Source organism: Botrytis deweyae, assembly GCF_014898535.1.
Source record: "Botrytis deweyae strain B1 chromosome Unknown BDEW_003, whole genome shotgun sequence".
In the NCBI taxonomy this organism is placed as follows: domain Eukaryota; kingdom Fungi; phylum Ascomycota; class Leotiomycetes; order Helotiales; family Sclerotiniaceae; genus Botrytis; species Botrytis deweyae.
Genome location: NW_024066210.1, coordinates 1177347 through 1190744, shown reverse-complemented (window position 1 = coordinate 1190744; position 13398 = coordinate 1177347). Strand labels below are relative to the sequence as shown.

The 13398-nt window shown below is 43.9% G+C and overlaps 2 protein-coding genes across 2 annotated transcripts; both read right to left on the bottom strand.

Annotated features, from left to right (window-relative positions):
• Positions 1-508: 508 nt before the first annotated feature.
• EAE98_001735 (uncharacterized protein) lies at positions 509-4852 on the bottom strand. The gene is made up of 5 exons (XM_038949354.1): positions 3647-4852; positions 3496-3595; positions 1894-3441; positions 1733-1816; positions 509-1614 (listed from the first exon to the last, which is right to left on the bottom strand). Exons 1-5 carry the CDS (start codon positions 3780-3782, stop codon positions 1356-1358), a joined length of 2127 nt encoding a protein of 708 aa, XP_038814339.1. The 5' UTR covers positions 3783-4852; the 3' UTR covers positions 509-1355.
• Positions 4853-8731: 3879 nt separating this feature from the next.
• EAE98_001734 (uncharacterized protein) lies at positions 8732-9235 on the bottom strand (the record flags this gene model as incomplete). Its single annotated transcript, XM_038949353.1, has 1 exon — positions 8732-9235. The coding sequence occupies one exon, from the start codon at positions 9233-9235 to the stop codon at positions 8732-8734; it is 504 nt and encodes a 167-aa protein (XP_038814338.1).
• Positions 9236-13398: the final 4163 nt, after the last annotated feature.

Genomic DNA, 13398 nt, shown 5'->3' with positions numbered 1-13398 from the left:
CCATCCCTATCACATACCCAACATATCAATCGTCACATACACACGCTCTGTAGATCTTTCCATCCGGCTTCTCAACGAAAGCTATCTTAGCACTATCAATTCCGGAGTGGAGCTTGGAAGTTGAGGTCTGCGATGAGCCTAGCGGCGCCATTGGGAAGTTTTACGCCCACGAAAATATCGTAAATCACTTGCTAGATCGCGGCACCAAGCCCGATGATGCTGGCACAGCTCGGTTTTCAACGTTTACCATACTGTGAGAGTTTCATTCTGTATATTCTTTCTATTCCACTGATGAAGAAATGCTCAGAACAAAGTAGATAGTAGTAACCATATAATAAAACCTGGCATTTTGAAGAATCACAGAGATGATACGGGCCAGATCGAAGTGGGTGGAAATTACCTAGTGATATCTTCTGGATCATTACTCAGTGTCAGGTTATTTTTAAATCCTTCTTCACTCAAAGAAAATTCTCATTTCACATCATAAAAACATCAAGACACACGAGCAAAGTAAAAGTTGGGTATAACATAGTCTATAATTCTCTTCATCGCATCTCATATTCACTTCATATCAACTCCACTCATCGATCTCATATCAATCGATCAACACCATAAATCCCCTCCCCAAGACCAAAATGACCGAACATACAAAAACATTTTTGATTATACACAAGGAGGTTCATCTCTACCTCCTTCATCTTCGCCCTTGTGATGTTCTCCCTTCTCTCAGTTTGTAACGCGCAAACTGCCACTCCAACTAACAACCCAGCGAGACCCCACAAAAAGAAATCGCATTGCGTACAAAACTAGCCCCGGACTACGCGCTCCATCTACCTCGTGATAGAGAGCACAATAGTCCATTAGCCAGTGACAAGACAAGGCAAGACAAAATACACAAGATATCCACCTGCCATTGCCTGCCCACTCTACCCATTCCTGGAAATTTCTGTTCCTTCCTTCCTTTGTAGACACCCCATTTTTCCCAATTATCCGAACAACCCACAAAAAGTGATGAGGGTTTTGAGAGCTTCATAAAGAAATCCATCATGATCATCAAAGTAATCCCAAGCAGCTGCAACCAACACGACAGGCCGTAGCGCCTATAGAAAAGCCGTATCAAATAAAAACTAAAAGGAAATAGAGGTAAATATGAAAGCTTTGGAGGGCCAATGAAAATGTGTAGCATACGGCAGGACTCGCAAAGCTATGCAATGAAAACAAAATAGAGAAAAAGACTACTAAAAAGATCATATACAAAGAGGGGAAGTAGAAGGTGTCAAAGTCGACTAAGTGGTGAACAAAAATGATGCCGAGAAGCCTGCATTATTCAAACGACGGGGAGCTTAGAGCGAACTCTATATCGGTTGCTGCATGAGTTGATGTGTATTGATGAGCTGACTGGGGGCAGCCATACCAGGATTCATCATTCCCATTGACATAGGCATGCCGTTGAAGTTCGACGTCATGCTTTGTGGGAGGTAACCATTCTCGGAATTGGGAGAGGCGTCTTCGAGGGGTCCAAGATGATCTTCACCCTCAAAGTCTTCTTCTTCACCACTATAGCTGCCATAGGCACCTTCAGATCCATCACCACGATCGTGTGTACGACGATGTCTATTGGATACTTGTTAGCTCATGTTCGAAATATCAATAACTGGATTTAGGCGAGGACGGTTATGCTGTGTGTATGGTGGTGTGGTTGGGATTGAAATTCAAATAATGTGTAACATACTGTGCTAGGTTGTCTGAGCGGGAGAATGCTTTGCTGCAGTGTGGGCAGATGTAGGGTCTTTCTTGTGTATGGGTTCTCACATGTCTGGAGGGGGGTAAGTCAGCGGCTTGATCTACAGCCGGACAAAAGAAATGAAGAAGAAATGAAAACATGAAACATACCGTTTGAGATGCTCTAAACGCTTGAACAGACGACCGCAAGTGGGGATTGGGCATGAGTGTGATTTTTGGGGATAGGGACCAAGTTCCATCATCGTGGCGCTTCGTGCTCTTCGCACTACTCCGCCTGGTCCTTGCATGTGTCTTCGTTGAGGGGAATGATCAAGTGGGCTATCGCCTGCAAGATCATCATTGTTTAACTGGAAGTCTGATTGTTGCAAGGACATTGGGTTCATGTGCGGAGAATCCTCGACAGTAGACAGGGGAGTTCCATGTCTGGAGAAATCAACTAATTCTTTGTGGTGCGCCATCTGATGAGGAATTTGGTTGCTGTATGTAAGTCCAGGTGGAGAGTTTTCGCCTGACTCGTCACCTTCAGCTACTGGTCCAACAGAATGCGAGACCGATCTTCGTAGATCTGATGGCCTGTGGGCTTGGTGAGAATGTTGACCAGCTGCGGCGGCAGCAGCAACGATTGATGCAACTCCTGGAGGAATTGACGAGCGGCGTCTTCTTTGCTTGTACGTTGGCGAACCCTCAATCACTGAGTAGACATTGTTTGCTCCGTAACCTCTGGTTGCATGCGAAAATTGTGGACCAGACAAGTTTGATGGGGGTAGCTGCATCATAGTATGCAGGCCATTGACACCACCCATGTGATCCGGAATTGCTGTGTAGAGACCAGTTTCTTCATTTGCAATATAAGCCGGTTCAGCTCCCATTCCAAGGGCTTGTTGAGGTGGAGTAATTGGCTCAAATGAAATACCACGAGCACTGTAATCTTCATAATGTGATGAAACGAACGAGGGCGCGGGAGAGTACTCTAATCCGTATGCAGGCATAGAGGCATGTCGCTGATGTGTTTGCCCGATTGGGACACCATTTTGGTTGTATTGAACGCGGTTGAAATCAGGCTCTCTCTTGACCTGGTGCATTTGTTGTTGATGATGATGTTGCTGTGGTTGCATTGGTGGCTGCTGCATTGTCATTTGTTGATAAGCTGCCATTTGGTTCATCTCTTCTGGCATCGCCATAGCTTGAGGAACCATCTGTGGAGGAGGCATTGAATCCATCGCTCGCATCACTGGGGATGTTGATTGTGATTGATTGTATGAAGGTTGTTGGGCAGAGAATGATGAAGAGTTGGCTTGCTGAGCCTTTGTGAGTTGCTCAAACAAGGACTGCGACGAGTCGAATTCGAAAGACAAAGCTGGTTCATTGACTGCTACAGTTGTAGCCTCTTGCCCCATCTTCTCCCTCTTCAAATCTCGCTCCAAAGCATCCAAAAACAACCTGTCGTGTGGCACACTATACCAATAGAAAACCTTTTGCTTCTTTTGTGTTCTTATGCAATTATTCTTGTATAGGAAGTCTAGGAAACCGCTCTTTGGCTCTTCAAGGGAGGCATCGGTTCCAGATTTCAAATTTCGCAGATCAGAGAAGATACCCTCCTCGAATTTCTTTGAATTCTTTACTGGTCGACCGAAAGCTTGGAATCGAAAAGACAGGCATCGTACAATGTCGGTACCGGAAATATGAAAGAGGTTGTTCCTATAACATCATCAGTCCCAATAAATTCCTAATAAAGAAACAGCTTCACTATACCACAACACGCAGGAAACGTATTCACCAGTTGGAAGGAGAAATCGTCTGATGTATTGATCCGCCGACCAATCAACAGGAGCAGATATTAAAAAGTATTTTACTGGGTGTCAGGTTAGTGTGATTCACCTGAACAGTAATGCTTGATACGTACAGTTGTCGACTTGTTGGAGTGCTACTTGAGCATCTTGAGGGAGACTTTGTTGGGCTTCACTGCTCAGCATGAAGGTCTCTGGTTTCTGTGGAGGAGCCATCGTCGCATGATGTTGCGAATACATCATATGCGCCATTCAATTGAGTCGAAACAACGACTCAAGAACAGTTTTGTGTGGGAAGATGTCAACTGAACCGAGTGGGGAATCGAAACACCGGCGAGGCCGTAAGGCTGAGAAACACGATAAACCGAAGATGGGACGTGTTGATTAATGTTTGAAGTACTGGGAAATCAGCGACGTTAATGAAGCAATAGTATCCTCGAAAATTTGGAGAGCGAAGCGAGTGTCAGAGAACTGAATTGGTATCGGGATCGTAAGGACGTTCTATGGAATGATAGGGTTGGTGTCCGAATGGAGGGCCTGCTCCGGTACAGATAAAGCCAGATGAAGCAGTTGACGTTCGAGGGGTTCGAGGCCAGCAAGAACTTGACTCGAATTCTTTTTCAAATGTATTTAAAAAGAGAAAGAGGAAGAGAAGAAGGAGAGAAGAAGAGGAAACAAAACCGTCTAATCGCGGTTTGGTAAATTAAGAGAAGGGTGTATGTGTTTAAAGGTCGACCGGACGACTGAAGGAAGTGAATGATAGAAGCTTCGGCGAGCGAAAAGGTGTAGGGAAACGTGCCGCGACAACAACACTTTTCAAAAACAAAATCTAATCTCTTTCGCCGCGACTCTTTTCGTTTCGTTCGGTCGGTAAATGAAGAGAGACCCTCGGGTGCGTGCTACGATCAATAGAAGATATTGACTGCGGCTGAGGGGTAGAATGTGCTTTCTTGTTGGATGTACGGGCGACCTGCGACGAGAATGAGAGACGTAGATTATTTTTTTCGAGTTTGAGATGAGGAAGGCACGGGGGGGGGTTTAAGATGGAATGTTTGAGTTAATAGTCGTTTGAGAATCTCAAATCTGAGCCTTTTTTGGACCTGGTCTGCGCGGTCGAAAAGTGGTAGGGGCCTTGGATCTTTTTTGACTTGGATGGTGGATGTTTGGTGAAAGTGGTGTGGTGTGCACACTGCTGCACTTGACGGAGAACTGACTGGGTAAGGGTCAAGAGGGAGAAGAAGGCGACGAAGAATGAAGTAATAATAATAATGAGAATGAGAATGAGAATAATAACAATAATAATATAATAATATAATAAAAATAATAATGAATAATATAATAATAATCCCAATAACAACTGGAATGGGTAAAAGAACGGGTGGGTGGGTATGAGTAGTAGCCAAGGAAGAACGCTGGTGGAATGAGTGGATGGTCCGCTCTCTCTGTGTCGTGTCTTGACTCTTGACTCTTTCTCCCCCTCCCCCTTTCGCTCTAACTTGCTTTTGGTAATGTTTTCAAGGATTATAATCGCGCTCGCTGCTTTGGCTTTTTGCTTTATCCTCGCTTTGCTCTGGTGCTAAGTTGCTTACGGGGGAGTGTGGTAAGAAATGGTCAAGGGGTGGGTGATTGGGGATGGGTTGTGCTTGGGTTTGTGCTCAAAAAAGACGTCTTCTCCAGTCTTTTTCACTTGCTCTTTTAAAGGTTACAACCTCCGGAACTTGGGTAGCTGCTTGTTCGAGTGGGTAAAAAGTATGACCCCGGGTTGAATGAGTGGGAAATCCCTAGGTACGGTGCGGTGCTATCGTGTAGTTCGTGCCTCATGCGTCGAATAATGACGAGAGGATCTGTACAAAGTGCCGTTGGGTTCGATGATCCAGCTTCAAACTCGAGGGGGAGAGAAGGAATGCTAGACAACCTTTTTGCTTCTTCGTGTGCTCGCCCGTTACTGCTGGGAAGTCGTAATGTTCGTAAAAGTCGTTGAACAAGCAGTCGTTGAACAGGGATTATTGCTAATAGGTCTGAGAGTGCTTACTAGGTGGCTAGCTTGTGGAAGGTTCGAGGGATCAGATTGGCTGTTATCGTGATCTGAAGCAAGCGTCCAGGGGGAAGAAGTAGTTGAAGGTTATCAAGGTCGTATGGGTTATGTGTGCGGCATGCGATGTGCGATATGCAGGTGAGTGAGCGCAAGAGTGATTACCTAGGGAGGTATTGAAGAACGAAGGATGGAATGCTGTAGGTAGTAGGTAGTAGGTAGTAGCACAGAATCCTGAGGATGACGCTAATAAAGAATCTCGGAGATGGAGGAGAACGTGAATGTGTGTGCGTTGTAGATGGCTTTCAGTCCTTTCGTCGGTGTGTGTTCGTGTGTGTGTATGCTCGTCGGTGTGCACTGTGCGTACAACAATCATACCTAGTAGGTCCTGGCCTGGGTGGAGGTATGTACCTCGTATGTACTGTATAATTTCCCGATATTTCTTCTTCTGGCTTCCTCTACTTTGGGGAGGGGGGTCGGTAATAGGATTCCGTGAACTTTTGATCTCTTACTATTGAGAAATGGCAGCTGGGTGGATTTGTATGGGAAAGTGGATGTCAAATGGAAATCATTCTCCTTCTAGAGCACAGAAAGAGCTGCCCCGTTGAAATGATTTTAAGTTTTTTTTACTACGGAGTATGAGTGAGACATGAGATACTGATACTGATACTGTAACCGAAGGAGAAAGTGGTCGTCAAGAGATGTCTTCGATTTAGAATTAAATCAGTCATATTATTGAGATTCATTGAAAGAGAGGTTCAACTGTTGAATTATGTTGATATTGTCCTGGAAAACCCGGTACACATTGCGGAGGCATGATTTCCCGAATCGATAGATCATATCCAAAATGACAAAGCATCAAGAAGTACCTTCTTTGAGACCTAGGTACGCACACAGGACGATACAAAATGCATTTGCATGAATGACTCAAGAAAGTGACCGCTAGGATATCATCATTCATTCTGGATTCTGACATCGAGCAATAATATTAAAACGGCGTTGAGAGAGCAAATATTAATAGAAATCCCTAGGTGTTCAATGAGACTAGGTCCGTCTAGAGACTGCTACTGGCTGTTGATAATTTGATATACAGTCTCGTACAGTGTACAGAGTAGCTGACAGATAATAAAACATGACTTGTGCTGCTGATTCAACCAATTAATTCTTCCATCTAAATTTATATCCTTTCGTGCAACTCTCTACCCGCCCGCCCATTGTATACTTGTATCTGTGAAGCCTGAGAAAGAGAAATAATAACGGAATGATTGATTTTCCTTTCCAACATCCATGAGGTTCTATCAATGTAATCTGGGCTTATTATCCCTTATTATCATTCCCAAAAGCCTCCCTCTCTTCCTCTCACTCATCTGTCCAATTTTCATAAAATAAGGCAAATGTGAAAAGCCTCCTCGGTGGCTTGATTGGAGCCCTGTCAAGAATCAATGGTATGCTATCACCTCAGGCCTCGTGTTTGAGAAGGTATTCCGATCAAGGGTAGAGACTGCACGCGTCACAATCTGCTCCTGGCGCTTGTTTCTAGTTTTCTGCTCCCTTTTTCCTCCATTGAGTGGCTTTCTCTCCTGATATGTGATCTCACGTATGGACTGAGTATGTATACAAACCTACCGGTCCATTTTCTTTCATGCCATTGCCGATTTATCCAAGATGTAGTCATGAGGTGGGAAGAGGAAGGAGGCGAAGCATAACCGAAGGTACTGTAAGCGTAACCCCAATAATGAATTGGTGACGATGGAGGTGTACAACTCCTAGGAATCTCTATGTAACTGTGCCGTTTTCAAGGTGGTGGCTTTGTTTCTCGTGCATCATCTGAGGAAGGCAGGAAATTTGTGTTTCAAGGTTGTCTTCCACAACCATATTCACTAGGATTTTGGGGTGGGCCTACAAGCAATCCAGATCAAAGCTCACTCTAGAACTTTAGATCAACGTTAAGCAAAATCGATTATTATTTGAAAAACTGGGTACAATAGTTCAAAGCATTAAGTTCATGGAATATGAAACATATATCTTTGGAGTTTCTCCACATCACTTGCGACCTGCATTTTCGATGAGAAAATGCTTCTTCCTTTCTTGCTTCTCCTTCATCCCTTGCTAGGCTCACATAATTATGCTGTCTCTTGAATCTTATGCCACCACTTGCATCGGCTTCATATACCTCATTAGATATGTAATCTCCGCGTAACCTTGCCATCTGCATATCTGGACCATGCTTCTTGCATCGGGAGTAAAAATTGTGGTTCCTCCCTATGCAAATTACTTTCTCGGTCGAACCTCACAGAAAGGAATGCTCTTTCATTGATATGACGATCTAATAGTCGTTGGCCCATTAGTTAATGGAGCCCCGAGGGTCGTATCGGCATGGGAGAGCGGAGTAATATTCGAACTGGGAACGAGATTTAGAATTGAATTTCCAGAGAGACATCACAAAATGAGCTAGTGCGACCGCTTGGGGACTCGGAACTTGCAATTGAGGAAGCTGAAGACAGCGTGTTTCTATATTTGATCTTGAATAAGAACTGGGAAGACCATGTTTGGCATAAATCACCTTTCTGCGTGGGGAGGAAGTGGATCCTGAGGGGCGTTGTTGACGGAAGTGCTATTCAATAGATGCGGCGAAAAACATTCGTTATGACATTTCAATATCCAAGCACAGATGATCCAGTCAGTGCAGTACATTGGTACATTGGAAGACCTAAGAAGAAGATTCATGCGTTAAGTTGACAGAGAGGCAAATCTCTTGGCTGGAAGAAAATTGAGGAGGGAGTGATTAGATTCTTAACTATCTTGTAGTCTGACTAGATCCGATCTAAGGCTTTCCTCTCATCATAAGGGTCAGAAGAAGTACCGGAGCATCGTACTTCTAATCATCTCATCCGCAATCCGAATGGACGAGCGTGGAGATAGACAGCTTCGAGAACGAAAAGTAAATGCCTCTGCGTGAATAGCACGCGATCTGAGCGTCAAACTCGTTGGATGATCGTTGCTATGACGGCAAACTTACTCGGTGTGCAGACCCGTGAATTTCTAGGATCGAAGCTTTTGACAGACTACAATTGACGAATACCATCCATGTGGTTGAGACCAACGATGCGACCTCCGCTCCAAAAACGACGGATTATTCAACCCGCGAGTCACGAAAATGCTTGGTATGTCATCCCGCGCCCGTCGTATCCATAGGGGGGTAAATATGATATTGTGAAACGACGCTGAGGAGACCTCGGTTTGCCTCAAAATTGCAGGTACTATTTTTCATAATGACTCCTTGAAGCCGTTGAGAGGTGTGTGAATGACTGCCAATCTTTCTATTCTTGTAGTCTTCGAACTTGGAAACATCCTTTCGTGGCCCTGCTTCAGATCTTTCGGACGGTGATGGTACGGTTGACACGTTCATCACAAGCTCTATGAATTCATGCGACACCATACGAATACATTGAATTGAGATTGCCGGCTTTCGCATCGTTTTGATGTTCCTATTTTCAACAGCACTTGGGTCGAATTGGGAGTCGGTGGGCCGACTTGAGTGACCGATATTTCTCATCCATCTCCAGTGGCGTGGCCTCCCATATTTCCGATCATAACGAAAATATCCAATCGTAGCCTTCACTGACTGATGTTGGTTTTCTCGTTCATCATTAGCTAGATCTTCCCATGTCATAACTCCCCGCCATCAATGCATAACCTTATAGCAGCGCGCGCTTTGAACTAGACCCCCTATGACACACACAGGATGTACCTTGTCATATCTACTACCTACAGTATGGCGCCGTACCTCAAGGGTCAAAATGTAATGAGGTAAACATCGCAAATCTGAAACTCACCTGATCAGAATTCCCTTACAATCGTATGGAATGGAAGCACCTCGCCATCGAAAATGGAAGGTCTTCACAGGTTCTCGGGAGAATTTCTTGATTCAATTTCTACGTCTACTTTCAAGGAATGTGGATTCTTTCGAACCAGACAACTTACAAGATCAAGCCTAATTGGAGGTGCCTGTTTGATCATCAACTTGAAACTCGATTACACAAAATATATCTGAATTATAGCAAGGTATTGCCTGCTATGACTATCACGGAACCACAGATCCAACCTCTTCGTTCAAGGGAAACCCTTTTTTTCGTGATGGCTTCTTCAATTTGAATCATGGATGAAGGGGAACCCGGTGAATAAGCGATCGAACCAACATGATGATTGATCATTGGACAATCTCGGGTATCGCCCTTTTTTTTTCTTGAGGATTTCTTCCTGGATACAAAAGTTTATTTCGCGGCGTGATAACAATACTCCGTAGACTCCAAAGACGGGCCGCATAGATGGCCATGATCTTCACTCCGTTTGTATTATTTTTATACTTAATTCACAAAGATCATCACTAAATCGTGTCAAGCACCTCTTACCAATGCTTTTCCACGATTCGCAACAAAATCCCCGATGTCCTAAAATTCCAAGAAAGAATTTTAAAGCAAGTACTAGGCAGGCAAGTAGGTAGGCATTGGACCATAGAAGGCAGGTACGCGCGAAGTATTCTTACCCTTAAACTTCTTCCAGCCACTCGAGTATCTTCAGCAATTAAACTCGGCGTTTACATACATACGATATATATGTATCACCGTGGTATCAAACCAATCCCACAATATTTCATATTTCCCGTGCTACAACATCTCACAGGACTCCACTATACGATGCGATGCAGTGATCCCGAAAATAGACTACTCGGTAGATACATACAATCCCACCTTCGTAAGATCTTACCTCAGTCCAAGTTCCAAGCTTCCAAGATGATGTTCAAGATGATGTACTGGTAGTTGTTTCTTTTGTAAAAGGACGTACACACACTCACACGTACTGGACTAGTTCGATAATATCAAGAAGGATTCAATCGAAGTGCGACGATAATCAACTAATCTCTCAGGCTTTGACATTTCAGCATTGGACTATCAGGTCGCTCCAGCTATTCGATATTTCAGTATGGAGTCTATCTCATATGCAATCTTACATCGTATGGTGCATTCAACTGCTGCAGAAAAGTCAATGCCGAGCGCTTGCTGAATGGGACCTGCCCGCAGTCATAAATTAAGAAGATGACTGACTGCATTTTCCCAAATATGTGATCTTTAAACGATTGGCTCACAATCTTTCTCCATCATCTCTTTAAGAATCTGTAAGAATCTGATACATCACTAATTGGCTGGCTCTTTCTCCCCCAAAATGCAATATGAATAAATATTGGTCTAAACAGGGTTAAATTAATGCAGGTATGCATGAAACATCGAAGCTTGAGCTCTTCAGAATTCTCATTGGAGAGAATGGCACGGCTGTCTCATCTTTTCTTTCCATTCTATGGAAATTGATCGCCCATCCGTCGCGTTGCCGCTTCTACTTACACGGAGTGCATCTACATCCCTTCATTTGTTTAGATCTAGATTCACCGAGCACCAATCCCAAGATACCCAACTAATGGAATCTTTCACGGGTCGATGTGTAAAAGCGTTAACGCCATTCAAATTTAGCACCAAGATCGGTATTGAAGCCACTCTTACTACCGGTCGGTCTTCGCTGTCATTTTACCCCGGCTATCAGATACCAATGTTGTGCTGCCCTCGTGACTACGGTAGCGCTTCTGCAGACCACCAAAGCGACCTTCCTTCTATAATTATCCGCAAATCTTCTTCAGCTGTATTCGCTGGACTGGTAACTCGATGTCGGCGTCTAAATTATAACTGCTGTACTCCAATGAGTTACTTCTGGATCCGTATCTTCAGATTCGATGGAAATATAGAATTGCCATAGACCACAACACATGCCGGATGGCATCTCTGCCCAAATGCTGATGAAACACTGACATCGGAGACTACTGAGATACTCAAAATAGCTCCATTCTTTTGACTAGCATGAGCCTTGAGGTAATGCTGATCTGACAGACCATCTGTGCGGAATTACACTTTTCTTTCTTGCTTTACCTTTTCTACTCAATGAAGCTACTTCAATCCGACAATGTCTTGCTTACCATGTAGGGTCCTCAGAGAGCATACTTCAGAGCTTGAAACGCCGGTGTCCACGGGTGGATCTTAAAGGAAGTTCCCTTTGACCATTTTCTTCTAGACTGTATCAGATTATTCTATAGCAAGTAACTATTAGCAAGTCGTTCCGCATCTCCTTTTGGTAAACTAGGTATCTACCATGATTGTTTATGTCAGTGTGTAGTGCCATTGTCAGTGTCAGTGGGAGTACATCTGCGCACGCCTTAAGATCGATACAAAGGAAGGTTAGCTACCTAGTGTGGCTCACTGGCTCTTCGCAAATTGCAAAAAGGTGGCTTCGCTACCACATTTTACTAGTATCTGCAGTGTTGTCTTTATAAAATTGCCCTATGAGATGGGTAAGTCAAAGCAGTGTACTTGCAAAGCTCTCAGGCATTCTGTACATCAGCATCTTAAATCACATCCTGCACGGATTGAATTGTGGCTTCAAAGAGATTGCATAAATGATTTCGCAGCTTCACTGCACGAAATATCGGCAGTTATTTTCCCCTTCGTACCTCGCCGCAAAGCTACAGTATATTGGTATTCTCTCCCTTTGTACATTCGTATGTGAATGTCTCGTCTTACCCGAAACATCCATCAACACGAGAAGGATTTCGCTTGAAGTTTGATTCGTGCTAGGATCTCACTTTGCGCCCCATCTCGTAGCATCTGGAAATGCTTACTTAATAACTGATGAGATGAGATAAGTGGTTGAATAATGAAGCGAAAAATTCTTTTGTTGCATATCGCGAAACGTAGGATCTGAGATCTGATTTCTTGTCAAGCTTATTCCACCCATTTTTTTTTTCGCAATAAAGGAAGGGATGAATGTGGAGGAGCGGCTCGTGTACATTGTAGATGGAAGGATGAGTCAATGTGCACCGTGCAATCCTTTGTTGATTACATACCATGTGGAAGGAGGTGTTGAAGGGCAGTTGAGGGATTGAATTTGGCGTGGAGGTGGCAGTGAGAACGGGTCAAACATACCTTGGTGCAAAATGATGGATTTTCCCACGTTTGATGTTCAACGGGGTGGCTGTTTGGGGTTCAGATGAGATTCTGAAAGGCGGTCATTATTTTCGGGATGGAAGAAAGTTCTTCGGGGATTCGATGGTTCGTCGTGTTGTCATGAATAATTGACCTTTCTGCGCCGCAATATACTACGGTGATAGAGATACTGCGGAAGGATCTAGCTGTACATCTTCATGTCTGTTTCGCGTTTCGTTTCGAGGTATGCTAGTATTGAAATATACGGTACTGGTACACACATTGGTATTGGAACCCATGGGGTATTGCTCTCTTGTATTGCGATCCTATGCTGGGTAGTAGCATCAAATCAACAATCATGTATGAATCTATAGCATCAATTGACCTTCGTATCCTCTTCTGAAAAGTTGTTTTATATCACAAGCGCGTAAATTGCTCACATCACACGCATACTAGAACCATCGCAAGCATCTTTCAAATCCTACTTCTTAATGTGACATCTTCCATATTTGAACTCCACGTATTCACCAGCACTGAATAGTGTAAGAATCCAATGTTGCGCAGGTGAGGAACGCAAAGATATCACAAAATGCACACTGCGATATGAATGTCAAATCTTCCTCACAGAAAGTAGCGATGTCGATATTGGAAAGTCAAAATCAGGATATGCATATTTCTCCCCGGGCCTCTAGCTTCCATGAGCGAGTTGGGTAGAATCTCCAGGATAATTTAAAAGCAGCTACGATTTCAACCTGTAATTTTTCTAAGATAACAGTTGCGTGTTTATTCAGTGTCTTGATTGACTTTTGGG

Coding starts and splice junctions, on each gene's coding strand:
- EAE98_001735 (XM_038949354.1), bottom strand. CDS start 3,782: ATGGCGCATATGATGTATTCGCAACATCATGCGACGATGGCTCCTCCA. Junction 3,596..3,646: donor ACTCCAACAAGTCGACAACT/GTACGTATCAAG, acceptor CCTGACACCCAG/TAAAATACTTTTTAATATCT. Junction 1,615..1,732: donor CGCTCAGACAACCTAGCACA/GTATGTTACACA, acceptor AGTATCCAATAG/ACATCGTCGTACACACGATC.